At 40.3% G+C, this 20,276-nt stretch overlaps 1 protein-coding gene across 5 annotated transcripts in view; it reads left to right on the top strand.

Moving 5' to 3' along the window:
* The window catches only part of LOC144507971 (protein PHTF2), a 101,752-nt gene that overhangs the window by 60,816 nt on the left and 20,660 nt on the right, over nt 1-20,276 (top strand). For 3 of the 5 annotated variants that reach the window (XR_013500183.1, XM_078235595.1, XM_078235594.1), the window contains 7 exons: nt 3,423-3,581; nt 5,919-6,084; nt 7,848-8,006; nt 10,998-11,196; nt 14,613-14,780; nt 15,427-15,639; nt 18,313-18,441. Coding sequence is in view for 4 of the 5 variants with exons in the window: in XM_078235595.1 (XP_078091721.1) it covers nt 3,423-3,581; nt 5,919-6,084; nt 7,848-8,006; nt 10,998-11,196; nt 14,613-14,780; nt 15,427-15,639; nt 18,313-18,441 (1,193 nt within the window). In the remaining variant the exon portion in view is untranslated. The remainder of the gene's footprint in view (nt 1-3,422; nt 3,582-5,918; nt 6,085-7,847; nt 8,007-10,997; nt 11,197-14,612; nt 14,781-15,426; nt 15,640-18,312; nt 18,442-20,276) is intronic. The other 2 variants (XM_078235596.1, XM_078235598.1) reach the window with 2 other exon arrangements.

The following is a 20,276-nucleotide window of genomic DNA, read 5'->3' as shown; positions in this document are numbered from 1 at the left end:
ATCCCGGTTGAGGCCGTCCACATGTGTGCGGAACTTGGCTATCAGTTTCTGCTCAGCGACTCTGCGCCGTCATGTATCGTGAAGGCCGCCTTGGAGAACGCTTGCCCGAATATCAGAGGCCGAATGCCCGTGACTGCTGAAGTGCTCCCCAACAAGAAGAGAACAGTCTTGCCTAGTGATTGTCGAGCGGTGTTCATTCATTCGTTGTCGTAGCGTAGCATATGGTGTCGCGGAGAACAGTGACCACGACACCACACAACCCTGCCACAGCAACCTCTGCAAGACGTGCCGGATCATCGACACGGATGCCATCATCTCACGTGAGAACACCATCCACCAGGTACACGGTACATACACTTGCAACTCGGCCAACGTTGTCTACCTGATACGCTGCAGGAAAGGATGTCCCGAGGCATGGTACATTGGGGAGACCATGCCGATGCTACGACAACGGATGAATGAACACTGCTCGACAATCACCAGGCAAAGAGTGTTCTCTTCCTGTTGGGGAACACTTCAGTGGTCACAGGCATTTGGCCTCTGATCTTTGGGTAAGCGTTCTCCAAGGCCGCCTTCACGACACACGACAACGCAGAGTCGCTGAGCAGAGACTGATAGCCAAGTTCCGCACACGTGAGGACGGCCTCACCCGAGATCTTGGGTTCATGTCACACTATCTGTAACACCCACGACTTGCCTGGGCTTGCAAAATCTCACTAACTGTCCTGGCTGGAGGCAATACACATCTCTTCAACCTGTGCTTAACCCTCTCTCCATTCACATTGTCTGTACCTTTAAGACTTGATTACCTGTAAAGACTCGCATTCCAACCATTATTTTGTAAATTGAGTTTGTGTCTTTATATGCCCTGTTTGTGAACTGAAATCCCACTCACCTGATGAAGGAGCAGCGCTCCGAAAGCTAGTGGCTTTTGCTACCAAATAAACTTGTTGGACTTTAACCTGGTGTTGTGAGACTTCTTATTGTATTATGTTGCTAGGCAGATTTCTACTTTTCAGGCCTTTTAAATTCTTGCTACTCTTGCTGCTAGGCAGATCCTTGGACAAGGGATCTGGGCATTGCTGGCAAGGCTAACATTTGTTACCCTAATTGTCCTTGAGAAGGTGGTGGCAAGTTAAAATCGGCCACGTTGGAGAATAGTTTGGAAAGCATTGCTGTAGTCCTTTGCCTCACGTTGCATGTACATCATACAGCAAGGTCAAGTTCTGCTATTGGTATGGACATCATCTTGTATTACTAGCATTAATGGCACTGAATGCTGAAATGCCAAGGTCACTTTGGTGATTAGATATAATGCATTGGCCCACAGTCTTGATGGTAATAGACAGTAAAAGAGAAATCTAATATTTCTACCCACTTGAACACTATTAATTCCACCTCATTTGAAGTGGCCTAGAAGCATTTGCATTTACTACAGATTAGAAAAAGTACTATAATTGCATGATTTCCTGTCAAAAAGATTTCAGACCTTTTTGTTTTCAGCCATCTGTGTAAATTTTCTTTTCTTGTTCATAAGTGAATATTTAGTGGTGAAAATTTAAAAAGATCTTAAAGCCTTTATTAATTTTATAATTCCCTTAATGCATACCTGAAACATGGAGAAATTGTTCTTCTTGTATTTAAACAATCTGGTCTTCATTTTCCCAATTCCGCCTCATTTATACATGTTAGTTGGCTGGACTTGATCCGTACATTGGGTTGAGCTTTATTCACTTTGAATCTTCATCCAATTTTTCACCCACCTCATTTTGAGCTTCATGTTTACTACAAAACATTACTGCCCATTTTGGAGCAGTTCCTTGCAAATAAGGTGAGAAAAGTCATTGTGAGACCATATACCCTGTTTTCCACCATTTCTATTTAATTTGTGTTGGTTCTTCTTTTACCTGGCATAAATTGGATGTCTAAGGAAAAAAAACACAAGAGAAATGACATCAGTTTAAAACTTCTCATCATATTTAGAGGTTTTTCTTGTTGTTGTTAACTGCATTGATATCTGCCTTTGGGTCCTTTGTAGTTTTAAATTTTCCCCATTTCACATTAGGGGAATTCCTAGGGGAATTGTCTTATATTTGCTCTTCGCTTATCCCTCCTCCTCCTCTTCCAATGTCCAGTAGCACCAAATGTACAAGATACCCCACTCACTAATGTGATGAATATACAGGCAATCAAGCCCAGGCTGGCATTTGTTAGAAGGGCAGTGTCTCTAGGTTCTGTTTTACAAAGGAGGCCATCACTGAGTTATGTCATGTGTTGGAGATGGACCTACATCACTAATATTTTGCAACCTTTTGTACACAGTGGCAGTTGTGTCACAACTGCATTGTTGTTTAGAGTAGACATTTTAATCTCATTCCCCAGCAGCAGCAAGAGCAAGCATTGAAATTTTTGAGGGTAAGGATTCTCAAAGGAGTCACAGTTGCATCATCCGGCCTATATGCTCCCTTGCTCACTGTCACTATCTACTTCAAAATCAAACATCAAAATCTTTTTATATCTTATTCCTGACCAGCAGCATCCTATTACGCAAGTGAATGCCCACTTTCCTGGGAGCTGTGATAATACCTTCATTTTGGGGTGGCACAGTAGTTAGCTGCCTCACAGCGCCAGGGACTTGGGTTCAATTCCGGCCTTGGGTCACCGTCTGCGTGGAGTTTGCACATTCTCCCCGTGTCTGCGTGGGTTTCCTCCGAGTGCTCCAGTTTCCTCCCACAGTCCGAAAGATTTGCGGATTAGACTGGTTGTGCTAAATTGATTCTAGTGTCAGGGGGATTAGCAGGATAAATACATGGGGTTACGGGAATATGGCCTGGGTGGGATTGTGGTCGGTGCAGACTTGATGGACTGAATGGCATCCTTTTGCATTGTAGGGATTCTACGATTTTAAAGCAATTCGTTGCACACTAGGATTCAGAAAGACAAGATTTGAGGTGGCAGCTAGGAGATCTAGTCTATCCTTTACAAATGTGGCTCATTTGACACTAATGTGTTGTCCTAGGACACAATGTAAGCAATTGCACAGTAAGATTCATTCATGTACCAGGGTAATAGTGCAGCATCACTGGCACATTGAAGGTGCATGGATTGATCTGCGTATCATCTGCAGTCTATTTTGACTACAGTTAAGGTTGTGTGCTGCATGTTGAACAATATTTTCTTACAAAGAAGCATTATTGTCGAGATCCTGGTGTTGAAAGGCTCCCACAGCAGCAAGAAGGATCATCATGAAGAACAGCAGCCCGTTGCAGAATGAAAAAGACATTTTGTAAATTGTCATGTTTTCCAAGATAATACAATTAATTGTCACAAATTTACATGTACAATTTTGAAGGATTTACATAAAATGATTTTCTTTTGCTAACTTGTTTACAAAGACATCTATTTTTCTTTTGAACCCATAGGATCTGCTTTTGCTAAGGCAAAACCTGAAAGTCCATGGACTTCATTAACTAGGAAAGGAATTGTGAGAGTTGTGTTTTTTCCATTCTTCTTCAGATGGTGGATACAAGTGACCTCAAAATGCATCTTTTCGTGGCTACTTATTTTATACCTCCTTCAAGGTGAGACATAACTTCTAATCTATAACCAGTCAATATGTGGGAACTTTTTGCTGAGCTAATAGAGCTTTCAGTATTCTCAGCACAAGAACACAACTTTGTGTTTTTTGCACTGGGACGGAAATATATTTATTTCAAACTTACACAAAGTAAGTACAAAGCTTTAGTTCATCACAAAATTTTGGATTATACTGCATATTATTATGTAAGAATGTTATGTACTGTAAAGAAATGCATCTCCGTGTGATTAGTCACATGATGTGTTGCGATGTCACCAGAGGCACGTCGGGGTTCTATCCCTCTTCCATCTTAGACTGTGATGAAGCAACACCTATCTTGATAAACTGACTTGTTGGTTAAGTAATATGTGTTGTGGCTACCTACTCTTTTGCTCTTTGCTGTAGAAGAGGCTAAAGCCCCAAAATATAAAGGAATACAACATTAGGATGTTCTTGTGAACTGTTGCTATCCTGCAATAGCATAGATCCAACGAGGGCTGGCTGAGAACCTGCTTAAGATTGGCTAGCTTTCTCCTGTTTCATTTGGCCTGTTTTCTCTGCTTAGTGGCAGCACTAGATTCCTTGTATGGCAGAAACAGGCATTGCTTAAGTTCTCTTGTTATAGGCACAGGAGCAACCCCTTCAGTTTGTTCCTGTCGGTGCTTAAAAAAAACTTTCCATAATAGAAACCTCATTTGTGCTGTTTTGCCAGTGGAGCATCGCCTTCCAACATAGCATTCTCATTTTGAGGAGACTGATAAATAAACCGAACAATTTGTGGAATTTATAGGATGTTAGAGCACAAAAGGGAGTAATTTGTCCCATTGTGCTTGTGCAAGTTCTTCGAAAGCACAATTGACTTAGTTCAATTTCTCTGCTCTTCTCCTCATGCTTGATTACATTTTATTTTTCATTACTTTATTCACTGAAATGTATTGTGGATTCTGCCCTCTAGAAGGGTTTTCTGTGTCCAAACAACCAATAGCAGAAATATTCTCTTAACCCAATGATGAGTAACCTTGGCTAGTGAGTGGGCTGCATGAGTGATCCTCCTAGTGAGTGGGCCGCATGAGTGATCCTCCTAGTGAGTGGGCCACAAGATTGAAATTAGCCTGTTCACTCATGATGACCCATGAATAAGATTAAATACATTTAACACAAGCTGAATATTTCAGAATAAGTTATAGAAATTGCTTAATCATTTGTATTTGAATAGAACTATCATCAACTTCAAATGGTAAATAAATATTTACACTTTGGACACAAGGAGTGTATGGCTTTCATTGTCAATGTTGTGTGCAATTAGCAGGCACCTCATTTCACTTGTCCTTGTGTTATGTGTGTTTCACTTTAGTTATACTGCTAGGTAAAAAACTGCGCAGACAGAAATCAGCAGAATGTGGCAACCCTGCCAATGGGAAACAGTCAACAAAATGTCTTGTGGGCCGCACTCAGAGAACCCTGATGGGCCACATGTGGCCCCTAGGTCTCAGGTTGCCCACCACTGTCCTAACCTTCCTTTTTTCATTTAGGCAATGATCTTAAATTTATGTCATAGAATGATACGACACAGACCATTTGGCTCATTGGGCCTGTGTACTCCAGTTACTGACACGCTGACTAGTGGAAACCGTTCTTTCCAATGTATCTGTTCAAAATGTCTTATAACTTTGAACATTTCTCTCAGATCTTCTGCTTATCTTTTATCAACAAAGCTATGCAACACCTTATCAAATGTCCTTTAAAAATCCGTGTATGCAACATACACTGTTTCATTTATCAATAAGCTGCACATCCAAGTTGGCTAAATGGGATAGAGGTACATGTCAGTGACAAACTAATTGAACAGGCTAAATGGACTGAATGATCTACCCTTGTTCCTATGTAATGTTGAGGGAGGTGCTGAATTTTATGCAAAAAATGTGAAGTCTAATAAAATCCAATTTCTTTAACTGTTTGCAATGACACTGAATCATTCACACAAGTCAAAACTTATGAGCAAACTAGTCTATTTGGACACGGAAGCAAAATACTGTGGATGCTGGAAATCCAAAGTAAAACAGAAAATTATGGAGTCAGCAGATTAAACACTTCTGTCAGTGAAATAATCTGGTTTTCATCCCTCCTGTAGCTCAGCTAACTTGCTAACCATGCTGCCACATTCCCTTCAATACTTTGTACCTTACCTTTATCAAGAAATAATCTGATAAGTGATCAATTTGAAATGTTAACTCTGCAGTTTGATTTTGATACATTTGTTTGAATAAAATGTGTAGATGTTAGAGACCATTGGAGTTAAAACTTTCCAAATAGATGGTCGAATTGACCCTTCTGTTTATAGTTACAGCAATAGTGTTGTTTTGCACAGCCGAAGTTACGCCTAGTGTACCATACACGGAAGTATTTGGGTCTATTTGGCTAATGTTACTGCTTGGGACTGTTCATTGCCAGATTGTATCAACACATACACCAAAACCTGCAACAAATAGTGGAGGCAAAAGAAGAAGGTATCCTCATTTTTTGGAAATATTTATTGCGTGCTTTCATGAAGTTGAATTAATGTATATTTTATATGCCAACATTTATACCATACAGAGACTGGTATATATGTATGTATGTATTTTATTTATATATATATATATAAATATAAATAATACATACATACATATATACCAGTCTCTGTATGGTATAAATGTTGGCATATAAAATATATATATATATATATATATATATATATATATATATATGTATGTATAATATATTTGCCATTGATGAGAATTTTTGCTCAAATTTCAGATGCCACATTGGATAATATAATCCTTTTTATTATTGTTATTTGCTGAAATGAGTAAATCAGCCTAATTTTTTCCAGAGCAGTTTGACGCGAGGCTTCATCCAAAGAAAATTGAATTTGGAAGGGTAGTAAGTGAAAAGTTAGTGAGAAATTCAACTTGTGGCCCATTTTTGCTTAAAAAAAAAATTCGCAGGCAGCGGTTGAAAATCGTAGTGGTGGGGAGAGACTGCATCATTGACACTCTAATATAGTATTCAGGCAGCCTATAAAGAGGCAAGCATGAAACAGGCATAAGGCTGTTTTAATCTGTAAACTTTTTGGTCATACATCAGTTATTGGGCCTTGACTGCAAAGCTCAGGTTCAAATTGTACCAAGGAGGTATTTTTCAGGCAAGGAGAAGTAGAACTGCATTTCTGGGCTTCACAGAAATAATGTGGGCACTAAAGTATAGAATCTGGTGGTATCACTTCTAGAAGCGTGTAGGCAAAATAGAAATCCCACATGATGTAATTGTATTTAAAAATAAATAAATTAGCTATGTAACAAGATAAATATAGACAAGTATTTGGTGAGTTGTGATAACTATTATTTAAATAGAATCCAAGTTAAATAAGAGCCAAGTTTATGCTGAGTATATTTTAAACTGAATATGTTTATTTTGATCTGCAGGCAATCTCTTCATGCATGGTTATTTATTTTAATAAGTTTACATTTTATTGTTTTGTTAATGAACTGGACTTTTTTTTTCCTATTGCAATTTTTCTTGAAGATGGCCGCATCTGAGTAGCGACATAGGAGAATGATAGGTGGCATGGCCTGTTACAACTCTGCTGCATTAACCAGCACATTATGGTTTTGAGTGTAATTCTAAATGTTCTCTCTGCTGTGCTGCCACACAGAGAAAAAACAAGTGCCATCTTTTCTGCTGGGAGGAGAAATCAGTTTGCCTTTTTTGTTGTGCCTCCTAGCAACATGTTATCAAACACTATCCGTAGGCACTAAAGGGATAATTTCCATCTTTGGGTGTAAAACAGCACACACTTGGTTTGCATTGCCTTGCATTAAGAGACGCCTGAATTCCAAGTATTCATAATACTCTATTTCCTATTCTGTCCTCATCTGCAAATAAAATCTGTTACTATGTTGTAAATATTTAACTATTTTGCAAAACAGTCAGTTTTGTGCATCTCAGGAACTTCTTTTCATGTACACTATTATTAAAATATATTGATTTTCAAAAAGCGTTAAATATAATTTTAAAGCCTGCGTTCTGTGTCATATTACATCTGTCTGACTCATTGTAGCCAGAAAATGAAAAACATGAACTGAAAATACATTGTGGATTCTGTGAAAATTGAAATGCTGGTTTATAAAACCCATTGCATTGATTTTTGACAGGCTCTGCAGGCATAGCAGCAGTTGCATAGTAATACTGGTTTAACAACATAACCTCATTTTTAATCTTTCTTACAAAGGAAATTGCGGAAAGCTGCTCATCTGGAAGTGCATAGGGAAGGAGATGGCTCTAGTACCACAGATAATACTCAGGAGGTATACCACCAGTCTGGCACAGGCACCAGCTACAGTGTTGGTGCAATCTTGAGAGAGATCTTACATGCCTTTTATTTTCCAGGGTGTGTATTTATTTTATTAGTCTGTATCTACATAGATTCCTTCTGTTATACTCATGTTCAAAGAAATGTTTGCCTTTTTCCTATCTTTGTTTCCCTTTCCTCCTCTCTTTTGGCTCTAGCTTTTGCTGAGGCAGAGATTCACACGTGCCAGTAAACATCCAATATCCTTCATGTGTGAATGTAGAGCATTAGTGATGGCAGGTTTTTAACTGTGGGCTGTGATCTTCATCTCAGTGGGGTCCATGTGGGGATTTTAAATAATGGTCTCTGTTCACAACTGGAGTGGGAAGCTTGTTTCTCCCCCTCCTCACCCCAGGAAGGCCCAGGGCTAAATGCAGTTCTGAAATACTCCCCAGATAGTTAACCCAGCACAGACCAGGAATTGATTCGGTACTATTCTGCTCTATATAGCACGTGACTTCAGGCAGTGCACCATGCCTTGGGGAGTATCTTGATGAAGTATTATTTTTCTTTAGCTAAGAAACCTGTAAAATCACATTGAAGTAATTGTATTGATATAATTTATTGTAAATATGGATCTAATAATTAAAATTTTAGATTTACAGTTTATATTTACTTTTACCATACTTGCTGCCATACATGTTATTTTTTGGTAAATAGAATGTTTGGGCAATCTGAGTATCTGAAATAAACCTAAATCTAGTATTAACCAGTTAGAATTTTAGAGCATTTGTATGAAGGTATATTTGTCCTATTACAAACTGCTCCATATATACCATGGTTATTTTGATAGGAGCATTTTACTTCTGTGCTCAATGTTCTTAGTTACCTCTGTGCATATTTTTGAATTTAATCTAGTGATTCTTTTTATCCTCTGTGGTTCCTATATCCAAAACTTGCAAATATTTAACTTTACAAAAGGAATTAAAAGCTTGATGCAGGAAAATATCAAGGTCAGTTAAAGGAATAGAGAGCTTGGAATGATGTTTTTGGGTGTCTCGGAGTGATACACAATTTAGGTGAGAAACATCAAGTGAATGCTCAGGAATCCACTGAAAGAAAACCATTTGTAACTGCCAGTCCCAAGCGAGAAGCCTTTGTGTCAAGCTATTGGCAATTCTTCACTGGTTTATGTATCTGTAAAGATACTGCTGGGCTAAAGGAATAGTGGGATTTGAACTGCCTTCTTGAGTTTGTATTCAGATCTTTACAAGCATTTTGTCTGGTATAATATCATTCATTATAAGATGTAAAAAATACAGTGATAAAGAAAGTGGTTAATTATATTTGATGTGAATATGGAATGTTATGATCTCAGTAGAGACCAATAATTTTTTTTAGAAATCCGAAAACCCAGGTACCTAGTAAAATAATGAAGCCACAAGGTTTATGGTTTAATCCAACTGAATTTCAGTATACAGTTACTTATACTCTAAACTGAATTTAACTCTACTTTCCTTCTACCTACATTTGAGTTGCATCCCCAAAACCTCAAGTCAGATATTTACTACTTGCAGGAATTGGGAGGTTATCTACTCGGTTAAGATTTGTGTAAGGTTGAGATTTATTGGGCCTTCTGTTTACTTCTGACAAGGTATTCTCTTCAGCTCTCCTCCAATCATCCCATGGTTGTAGACTATCAATTCAACACAGGCACGCTAGAGTCTTGAGTGTAGCCACTCTGGGTCGACACTTCCCTGGTTCTAATGTTCTTTAACTCCGGAGTCTTGCATTTAGGAACTCCTCTTCTCACCTTGGCTAGCCCAGAATTGCAACTCTTTTTTTCTAAAAGAGTCCAAGAATCTTAAACCCTTTTAATTAGTATGCAGAATTTCAACTGATTTCTGCTTGAAGAATATGGTTTCTACATCCAACTTGTTTTAAATTAAAACTGCTTGAAAAGAGAATTATACCCAGGAAACTATCCTCCAACCTCCATTTCCCCCCCCCCCGTAATTAATTAATTTCTTTACTCACTATCGTTATGATCCCAGCTGCTATTAATACTGGACAAGTCAGATCCCAGAGTAAAACCTGGCTTGATGGATCCTAACTTTTTTTTTGAAACTATGGAAGAAAGTTACTGAAGAAATTCACAGGAGTCAGCAAATGACCTTCTACACACAGAATAAAATATTTATTAAACAAGAAAATGAATGATATTATACCAGACAAAATGCTTGTAAAGATCTGAATACAAACTCAAGAAGGCAGTTCAAATCCCACTATTCCTTTAGCCCAGCAGTATCTTTACAGATACATAAACCAGTGAAGAATTACCAATAGCTTGACACCAAGGCTTCTCGCTTGGGACTGGCACAGTTGCAAATGGTTTTCTTTCAGTGGTATCTTGAGCATTCACTTGATGTTTCTCACCTAAATTGTGTATCACTCCGAGACACCCAAAAACATCATTCTAAGCTCACTATTCCTTTAACTGCAGAGCAAACACAAGATGTGTAGGTTAGATGGGATTAGCTATGGTAAATGTGTGGGATTACAGGGATAGGATGGGGGAGAGGGTCTGGGTAAAATACTCTGTCAGAGAGTCAGTACAGACTTGATGATGATTCTATGATTTAGTCAGAGGTCTACCAAGGCTCACCAACAAACTGAATGAAACTGAAACCTTTTTACCTTTCTGAAAACATAAAAAGATATATGTATAACTTCAGAAAAAAATACATGGTTTGTAATACTGTGGGGCTGTAACTTTTGAGCTCCAGAGCAGTGTAACTGGTGTGGGTAAAACAATGCTGTGCTCCCCTCCCTTAAACTCTTTGGCTTGGGTAAAAGGGCATTTTGGGGAGAACATGTGCACACCAAACCAAAACTCCACTTGAGTTTTTCAGCAGTTTGGTTTGAATACTCAGGAATGGTGATAGGTGTCTGACACCTAACTGACTAAAGAAATCTCATTATAATCTTCACTGTTTGTATGATGTTATTTTGACTTTGAATCTAGCAGCCACCAAAAGTTATTTTGTTTCTAAGGCACAACTGTTAACTCTTCTTGTTTTTATCTATAAGGTCAAAGAAAACCAAAATATCCATAGACAAATCAACAGAGACAGATAATGGCTATGTTTCTCTGGATGGAAGAGTGTGTAACAAAAGCCATGAAGATGAAAAGCAATTTCATGCTGCCCACTGTGAAGTAGTGGGACCTGAAGAGTACAACTTGATAAGAGGAACAGGAAGAAATGCACACAGTCCTGTAAACCATAAAGTAAGTGTATTAACATTAGAATTTTTTGGCCTATTGTTGCTAAGTCTGTGCAAGGCATGATGCTGCCACGCTTCAACTGCTGTGAATTAAACCCCAATAATATAAAATGTTTGAGATTGCCACCACAAGTGCTTGAATCAGAGGATGAAAGCTTCAACTTGGAGTAGAAAAGCTGCACAGTCAGTTTTAAGTGTCATAAACATGAGGAATGGCATTCCACGAAGGCAGGTGGAAACATTTAAGGAAGAATTCGATATTTGGGGAAGTTCGCACAAATGCGAGTTTTGAGACCTGCTAGATGGACTCTACAATCTGTTCCAGACTTAGGGCGGGATTCTCCAGCCGCACTCGTCCCAAATCAGGAAAATCCCACCCGAGGTCAACAGATCTTTGCATTGGCTGTCCTCCGCCCACTACGATTCCCTTGGCGGGCGGGATGGGAAAATTCCCTCCCTAGTATTTATCTGTACTTTCTAAATAAAATCTCAATTGAAAGCCAGTTTAGTTCCATTGGTCATACTATTTAACCTGGAACACAAGATCATCCCCAGTATTTTGATTTCTCCTCAGGAAACCAATATTCAAATGAGATGATAAAAGCTATATTCCAAATATTGAGAGTCAAGTAATCAGACTTCTCAAATAAGGTGGGGATTAGAGGTTAGTCTTTGAGACAGGTAATGTTTTGGTGATGAAAGCAAGCATTCAAATAGATTGAATGTGGGGGAAGAACTAAATCTCATTTTGCTCTTCAATTATTTCATGCTTTTGGATGATGTAGTGGAGGAGCAATATTTCAATGACCAAAAGAATGGAGCAAGGATAAAGTACCCTGGAGTATATCAGAGTTAACTGTATGGACTTGGAAAGAGAAACCGTTGGCAGCAATTAATGTATTGTCAGTCAATAATGCAAGTGGCAGGAGTGGACCACGAGAGAACCATGCCATGTTAGAAAGTTATTTGAGTGTGACAGTGTGGTAAAATGTATTGAAGATAGGGGTCGAAGAGGGACGATGATAGAATTTGTAGTCACGTAGGATGTTTTTTTGTAACTGACTAATGCAACTCTCAATACTATGGGTAGGATTGAATCTGATTTGAGAGTTTTGAATAGGGACAGGTGATAGTTTAATTGAAAGGGAACAATATGCATTCAAACCTGTCCTAGTCCCCCCATGCTGACACTATAGTTAAGAAAGCCCACCAATGCCTCTACTTTCTCAGAAAACTAAGGAAATTTGGCATGTCAGCTACGACTCTCACCAACTATTTCAGATGCAGCGCAGAAAGCATTCTTTCTGGTTGTATCACAGCTTGGTATGGCTCCTGCTCTGCCCAAGACTGCAAGGAACTACAAAAGGTCGTGAATGTAGCCCAATCCATCACGCAAACCAGTCTCCCATCCATCAACTCTGTCTACACTTCCTACTGCCTCGGCAAAGCAGCCAGCATAATTAAGTCCCCACGCACCCCGGACATTCTCTCTTCCACCTTCTTGCGTCGGGGAAAAAGATACAAAAGTCTGAGGTCACGTACCAACCGACTCGAGGACAGCTTCTTCCCTGCTGCTGTCAGACTTTTGAATGGACTTGCCTTGCATTAAGTTGATCTTTCTCTACACCCTAGCTATGACTGTAACACTACATTCTGCACTCTCTCGTTTCCTTCTCTATGTACAGTATGCTTTGTCTGTATAGCGTGCTAGAAACAATACTTTTCACTGTATGTTAATACATGTGACAATAATAAATCAAATCAAATATGACCAAGGACATTGAAAGGAAAGGGAAGGTTGCAAAGAAGGATAGTTGGGTAGTTTTGAAAGGTTTTGAGATTTGTTGTGTGGGGTGGGCAGGGAACCATATGGTGCTTTTTGAACCACTTAGGATCATTCTTGAGGATGTCTAGATTGATGAGGTTGGCTATGGGGCCAAGAAGGCGAAGGTAGGTTATTCGGAGTGATGAGCAGATGTTAGGCTTTATAAATGAGAAATTCAGTGAAGGGTGGAAGAAAAATATTGTAAAGGAGGGAAAGCCTCTGTTGAGTATAGGAAAGGAGGAGGAAGGGTGGGAAGATGGGTCAGACAGCAGAGCAAATGGCCACAATTTTACACAGAGCAGCCTATCACCTCAGATATGGGAAGCAGCCCCCCTCTTGGAGGTTAAGTTCTGGCAGGATGGAACTTCTGCCTATCCCTCTATATCCATTTTCCTTGGTCAGGATTCATTATGTAAACATGATGGGCTTCCAGTGAGATGCTTGTCATCACGAAGGGCCATGGAAGTCTGTGTTACAGCAGAGATACCACTGCAGTACCAGAAAATCTGGCAAGTGATTTTAAAATGACTCCTAAATAGAACCTTGGAGATTGGAAAGAAGACTTTCCACTGAGAACCTCAGCTGAGATCGAGGCCTGCAGCAGGTATATTTCTGGAGCTAACTAGAGGTTTCTCCCAGAAACTTGGGGCCTTCACAAATACCTTCTGGGGCCTATTACCACCTTACACATGAGGATGGGCTGAGAAAGTGGTAGTAACCAGCAGGTACGTCTTCAAAGGAACCAGACTACAAGGCAGGGAAACATCAGCCAATAGTGATCAAGGAGATTATGTTAGAATCCCAAGGGCAGTATGATGCCGTTGGGTCCCATCGCCTCAATTTTCCAACATTCTTCAGCACTATCCCACTCGGTTTCAATATGATAACAAAGGAGAATTTCCCCATTGGTGTTCCAAATGAGGATAAATGATGTAGATTGGAGGAGGTGGCATCCTGCAGAGGAACTGGTTTTGGCATTGTTTGTGCTGAGGATTATTGTAGACTAATATAGAAAGTGGGCTGGGGATTTGGAGCAGAATGAATTTAAGTTACATTCTGACAATGGACAGTGAGATCAGACATTTATTTGTAAGCTACATAGGTGACTGTTTCATCAACTGTGATTTAATGGGCTAAAGGATGGCAGAGGAGGTAGCTACAAGAAGGTCAACAGATGCAGCACAGGTGGTAGGCTGGAGTCTTGGAATGTTGCTTTATGGTGCATGGTGATGTTGGCAGTGTTTGGGAAAAGCAGGAAGGTAGATAAAAGAAAAAAGATGAGGAGGTGATCAAAGACATCTCTGTCAGAGATCCATTTGTAATGGAAATAAAGCTAGTGCTGTTGTTATTCATCCTATAAGTGACTCAGTTATGGATAAATATTTTCAGCACCTGCCTTTTTTTTGTAGCAAATCTTTTACTTAAATGCGCTCCAGCATTCAACAATTGCTTCCTTGCAAATGAGGGAATGTTCAAATCTCAGATAAATTCAATGAACAGCACATTTCGTGATGCTATTTACGAAGGAAGTTGAACCCAGGTGAAATATTGTACTTTTATTATTTAGCCTTGCTCATGTTTACATTTCTAAACAGGAAGGACCTAGACCTGTCATACATGTATCAGATGATGTTTCAAGTGATGAAGATGGCGAAGCTGGATCACAAACATTCACGCAACGACGCACTGGGGAACGAACTTCAAGTGATAGTGTGTTATGGAATAGAAAATCTCACCAATATAAAAGACACTACACTCCTGAGGTTATAAACTAGTTTCTTCTTTAGCACCATAATCAACAATATATTGCATGCTACATTGTACTCATAAAATCCCTACAGTGCAGAAGGAGGCCATTTGGCCCATCGAGTTCGCACCGACCACAATCTCACTCAGGCCCCATCTCCATAACCCCACATATTTACCCTGCTAATTCCCCTGACACTAAGGAGCAATTTAAATTGGCTAATCCACCTAACCCGCACATCTTTCGGACAGTGGGAGAAAACCCTGAGCACCTGGAGGAAACCCACGCAGACACGGGGAGAACTTGCTAACTCCACAAGGACAGTGACCCAAGGCCGGAATTGAACCTGGGTCCCTGGTGCTGTGAGCCAGAAGTGCTAGCCACTGTGCCGCCCGTTCTTACAGTAGAATGGAAAACAACATAGATAACAAAACCTAATTAAAATTGAAAGTTATTAGAATTACTTTCACAAGTAATTTCACAATGAAGAGACCACTAAAATGAGGTCAAAATGAATGCCAGGCAGGTGGACATTTAAAATTTTAAATAACTTTTCAATCGTAGAAGATTCCTACTTAAGTAGGAATGGTTCATACTTCTGGTTCCAACTAATAGTTGAGTTGTACATTTGAAATATCATTTTATGTCAAATTATTTTGCAGGAGACAGCTAAATCTGCTACTAGTTGTAGTTCACGCAGCTCTAGACAAGATTCAGAAAGCACACGGCATGAATCAGAAACTGAAGATGTATTATGGGAGGATCTTCTGCACTGTGCTGAATGCCGTACTTCCTGCACTAGTGAGACTGAGGGAGAAAATTCCCACTTGAATTCCTCAGGAAAAAAGGAATATCGAGATGATCCATTTCACCCGGTTTGTTTTGGAATTTGTTTCATATAATGAACTATTATTAAATATTCATTTAATATTTAACTTAAAGCATATTTTTGAATGAATTATTTTGGTTGACTAAAGGGAGTACTTAATCATTTCAGTTGCATAATTAATGTTTTGTCCATAGTTTCAAACTGCTATCATGATTCGGATTTCTCATGCTCAGAAAAAAGGCTATTTTGCACTTTATTGAAGGTTTTGGTTTCGATACCAATAAATACGTAAATTGGAGGTCTTGCCTCTGAGCCAGAAGCTCTGGGATTTAATGGCCATGGAAAGTGTGCTTGTAATGTTGATTATCAACCTGCAAATTCTTCCAACACACCAAGGCAGATGAAGGTAAGAGCGGGAGATTATTCTGCTCAGTCAGAACTTGCAGAAGGTAACGGCAAACCACTGTAGTACTTTGCCAAGCATAACCATGGACCAATACATTGAAGTCCATGGTCACCAAAGCCCGCTTAGGGCTTGGTACCTGAAGAGAGAGAGAGTGAATACTAATCAGAAAATATCAATTATGATAACTGATTAATACAGTGCTATATCATTTTCCAATATATGTGTGTAAGTCAACATTGAGCATGATATTTGAATGAACAAGTTATGCACTTAGTAAATCATTGCATTATTAAAGTTTTGCCATTGCTTTGGTTGTGACAAGACTGAATCAGATTACTAACTTCTGCTACACCTTTGCTAATCAACTTCCTTTACTCATGATCATTGGATGAAAATCTGGAAGTAATTTTCTTCCATAATACTGAGAAATTGTATATACTTGACGCTGTTCTGGCTGAGATCAGCTAACTCCGCACATATCAAGGATACAAACTGCGACCTGTATGTTGTCAGAACTTTTAATCAGTTTTGCACTTTGCAGAGAGTCATCCTCCTATTTGGAACAATGTGGCAGTGTAGGTGTGTTCAACTATTTTCATTGAGTCTGTGGAACTAACTTAAATGTGCAAGGTGCAACTAAACACAATTTGAATGCTTTTGGAATCTGGGGACGATTGAAGCCACTGTATTTGGCCCACAACACCAACTCCGTATTCCAGTCTCCTCCTCATTCACTGGGGACAATCTCGAGTCTAGTCCTGCCGTCCGCGGGAATGCTGGTGGGGGGCTCAAAATCCAGAAGAGATTGCAATTTTGGATTTTCGCCACACCTTTCCAGCGATGTCATCAGGTACACACCCATAACAGGTGTGAAGCTGATTTACATATATTTGAATACTATCAACATGCTCCCTCGCCAGATATTATCTCCCTCCCCCGTAGTCACATTGGCGCGGTATACAACAGGTTCACCCAGACGTGAACATGTTATGGGGACCCCCTGGGGATGCAAAGGTAAATATATCCCACGAGGGAAAGGAACATGGCCAAATAGTGGCCTGTCAATGCCCCGTGGCACAGGTTGGCACCAAGCCCATGCCGACCTGAATCTGGAAATGCCAATTGGTGCTAAGGAGTGAACCTCAGTGGGAGCCTCAAGGGGGAGGAGGGATATCATTTATAATGGCAGTAAGTCGGAGCGGAGGGGGGGGGGGGGCCTGGGATGCCAGTGTTAGCTGTTTGGCCAGGGTGTGGGGGGGATGTGGTATGGAGAGGGGAGGCCCTTGAGACTTCCATGGTGGGTTGGGGGGAGGAGGTTTATTGCTGTTTTGATCGGGACGCCCCGATCTCAGTGCAGCTGGGCTTTGCCAGTTTGTTGAGGCCCGGCTCCCCTGCATGACTGAGTGAAACTCTTTTGATGTTGTTTTGCCAGAGTGTCGTAAGGTCTGGGAGGAAACCGATCTGTTTCTTTGGAGAGAAACAGGCTGGTTTTCTTACTGGAAACAATACTGCCATTTTTGGGTAAGATTTCACTCATTGTCTCAGGTTGAACCAGGTTGTTTGCAATCTAGGTGTTTCATTTTAGCCCGAGCAAAGCACATATCTTCTCCTTCACAAAGACTACTTACTTCCATCATAGCATCGCTCTCCCTCTGCCTGCTGCTGAAACTCGCACTCAAGGCTTCAATCACCTTGGCATTATGCTTCCTCCCTAAACCTCTTTGTTTTTTCACTTCCCTCTCCGCCTTCAAGATCTATTTTTAAAGTCCAATGTTATGACCAAATATTTAGGTCACTATTCACAAATCTTTCTCTAGCTCGGCATCCAATTTTGTCTGATTAGGAAGCCAGGAGACATTTTTTTTGCAATAAGAATGCTAAATTAATGCTAGTTGTTGTTACAAAAGTGTTCATTTTTTTCTCTTGGGATGTGGGGAACACTGGCATGATTGCAATTAATGCCTATTTTTAATTAATCTGAGTTGGAGCTAGAGGGCTTTATGGTTGAACTGTTGTAATCTTGTGGTGACAAAAGCACAAGCAGCAATAGCATTACATTTCTGAGGCAAACTTGGATTGCAACTTTGCGAGTACAAGTGAGTGTCTGCGTTTACAGTATTAAAATCATGTGCTTTGCTAAGGATAGTTTTGTAATATCTGTATTATTAATTGAGAAGAAGAAAAGACTTAAGAATACACTTAAAGTATAGATTTAATGCATTTTTTGCCAGATAACTGGAAGGAATAGGTAATGAGGATCCTTCAACTTGAAGTTAAAGCTTTGAAAAATAACATCTATCTTTTTTTTTCCAGAGTCATTTACCATGGCTTCACAGTTCCAGTATAAGTTTGGAAAGAGTAAGTGCAATCGTCTGGGAATGCAACGAGTGTAAGAAAGCTGATATGTCTGTGATGGAAATCAGTGGAATGATTATGAAACGAGTGAGTATAACATTTTAAAAAGGGGTGGAAATCATTTAATTTAATGCTATAACTCTTGCCAATGCAAGATGGCCACTTCTGTGCATGCGTACTGCTCTGCGCATATGTGGAAATCAAATGTTGTCACTGCTGCACCCAGTCTGCTTGGACCATTTGTGGATGCGCGAATTTCCAAATTTGCTTTGTTTTTTAGCTGTGGAGAGAGAGGTGTGCTCTCTCTGTTTCTCCATTGCAGGCTCTTTGCAAGTTCACAGCGGAAAAGGCCACTGAATGGTGCAACTGAATCGACAATGGGCACCACGAAATCTGACACACTCTGTGGGAGGACCTTCTGTACCTCTCTATCTGATAATTTTTCCAGCTCCAACAAACCTCACTGGTCTGTTCCAGACGCCACACCCTTCCTATATTTGTGATCTCCTCCAAACACTGTAACCCTCTGTATTTTGTGTTACTGCAATTCTGGCCCTTTTATCATTCTTCATTGTTATAGAACATAGAACAGTACAGCACAGAACAGGCCCTTCGGCCCACGATGTTGTGCCGAGCTTTATCTGAAACCAAGATCAAGCTATCCCACTCCTTATCATCCTGGTGTGCTCCATGTGCCTATCCAATAACCGCTTAAATGTTCCTAAAGTGTCTGACTCCACTATCACTGCAGGCAGTCCATTCCACACCCCAACCACTCTCTGCGTAAAGAACCTACCTCTGATATCCTTCCTATATCTTCCACCACGAACCCTATAGTTATGCCCCCTTGTAATAGCTCCATCCACCCGAGGAAATAATCTTTGAACGTTCACTCTATCTATCCCCTTCATCATTTTATAAACCTCTATTAAGTCTCCCCTCAGCCTCCTCTGCTCCAGAGAGAACAGCCCTAGCTCCCTCAACCTTTCCTCATAAGACCTACCCTCCAAACCAGGCAGCATCCTGGTAAATCTCCTCTGCACTCTTTCCAGCACTTCCACATCCTTCTTATAGTGAGGCGACCAGAACTGCACACAATATTCCAAATGTGGTCTCACCAAGGTCCTGTACAGCTGCAGCATAACCCCACGGCTCTTAAACTCCAACCCCCTGTTAATAAAAGCTAACACACTATAGGCCTTCTTCACAGCTCTATCCACTTGAGTGGCAACCTTTAGAGATCTGTGGATATGGACCCCAAGATCTCTGTTCCTCCACAGTCTTCAGAACCCTACCTTTGACCCTGTAATCCACATTTAAATTTGTCCTACCAAAATGAATCACCTCACATTTATCAGGGTTAAACTCCATTTGCCATTTTTCAGCCCAGCTTTGCATCCTATCTATGTCTCTTTGCAGCCTACAACAGCCCTCCACCTCACCCCCTACTCCACCAATCTTGGTGTCATCAGCAAATTTACTGATCCACCCTTCAGCCCCCTCCTCTAAGTCATTAATAAAAATCACAAAGAGCAGAGGACCAAGCACTGATCCCTGTGGCACTCCGCTCGCAACCTGTCTTCGATCAGAAAGCCAGTTACCTATCCAATCGGCCAACTTTCCCTCTATCCCACACCTCCTCACTTTCATCATAAGCCGACCATGGGGGACCTTATCAAACGCCTTACTAAAATCCATGTATATGACATCAACTGCCCTACCTTCATCAACACATTTAGTTACCTCCTCAAAAAATTCTATCAAATTTGTGAGGCACGACTTGCCCTTCACGAATCCGTGCTGACTATCCCGGATTAATCCGCATGTTTCTAAATGGTCGTAAATCCCATCCCTAAGGACCTTTTCCATCAATTTACCAACCACCGAAGTAAGACTAACCGGTCTATAATTACCAGGGTCAT

This window comes from Mustelus asterias, chromosome 19 (assembly GCF_964213995.1).
Source record: "Mustelus asterias chromosome 19, sMusAst1.hap1.1, whole genome shotgun sequence".
In the NCBI taxonomy this organism is placed as follows: domain Eukaryota; kingdom Metazoa; phylum Chordata; class Chondrichthyes; order Carcharhiniformes; family Triakidae; genus Mustelus; species Mustelus asterias.
Note: the sequence above shows the minus strand (reverse complement) of the source record. Positions and strands in the feature narration are given on the sequence as shown.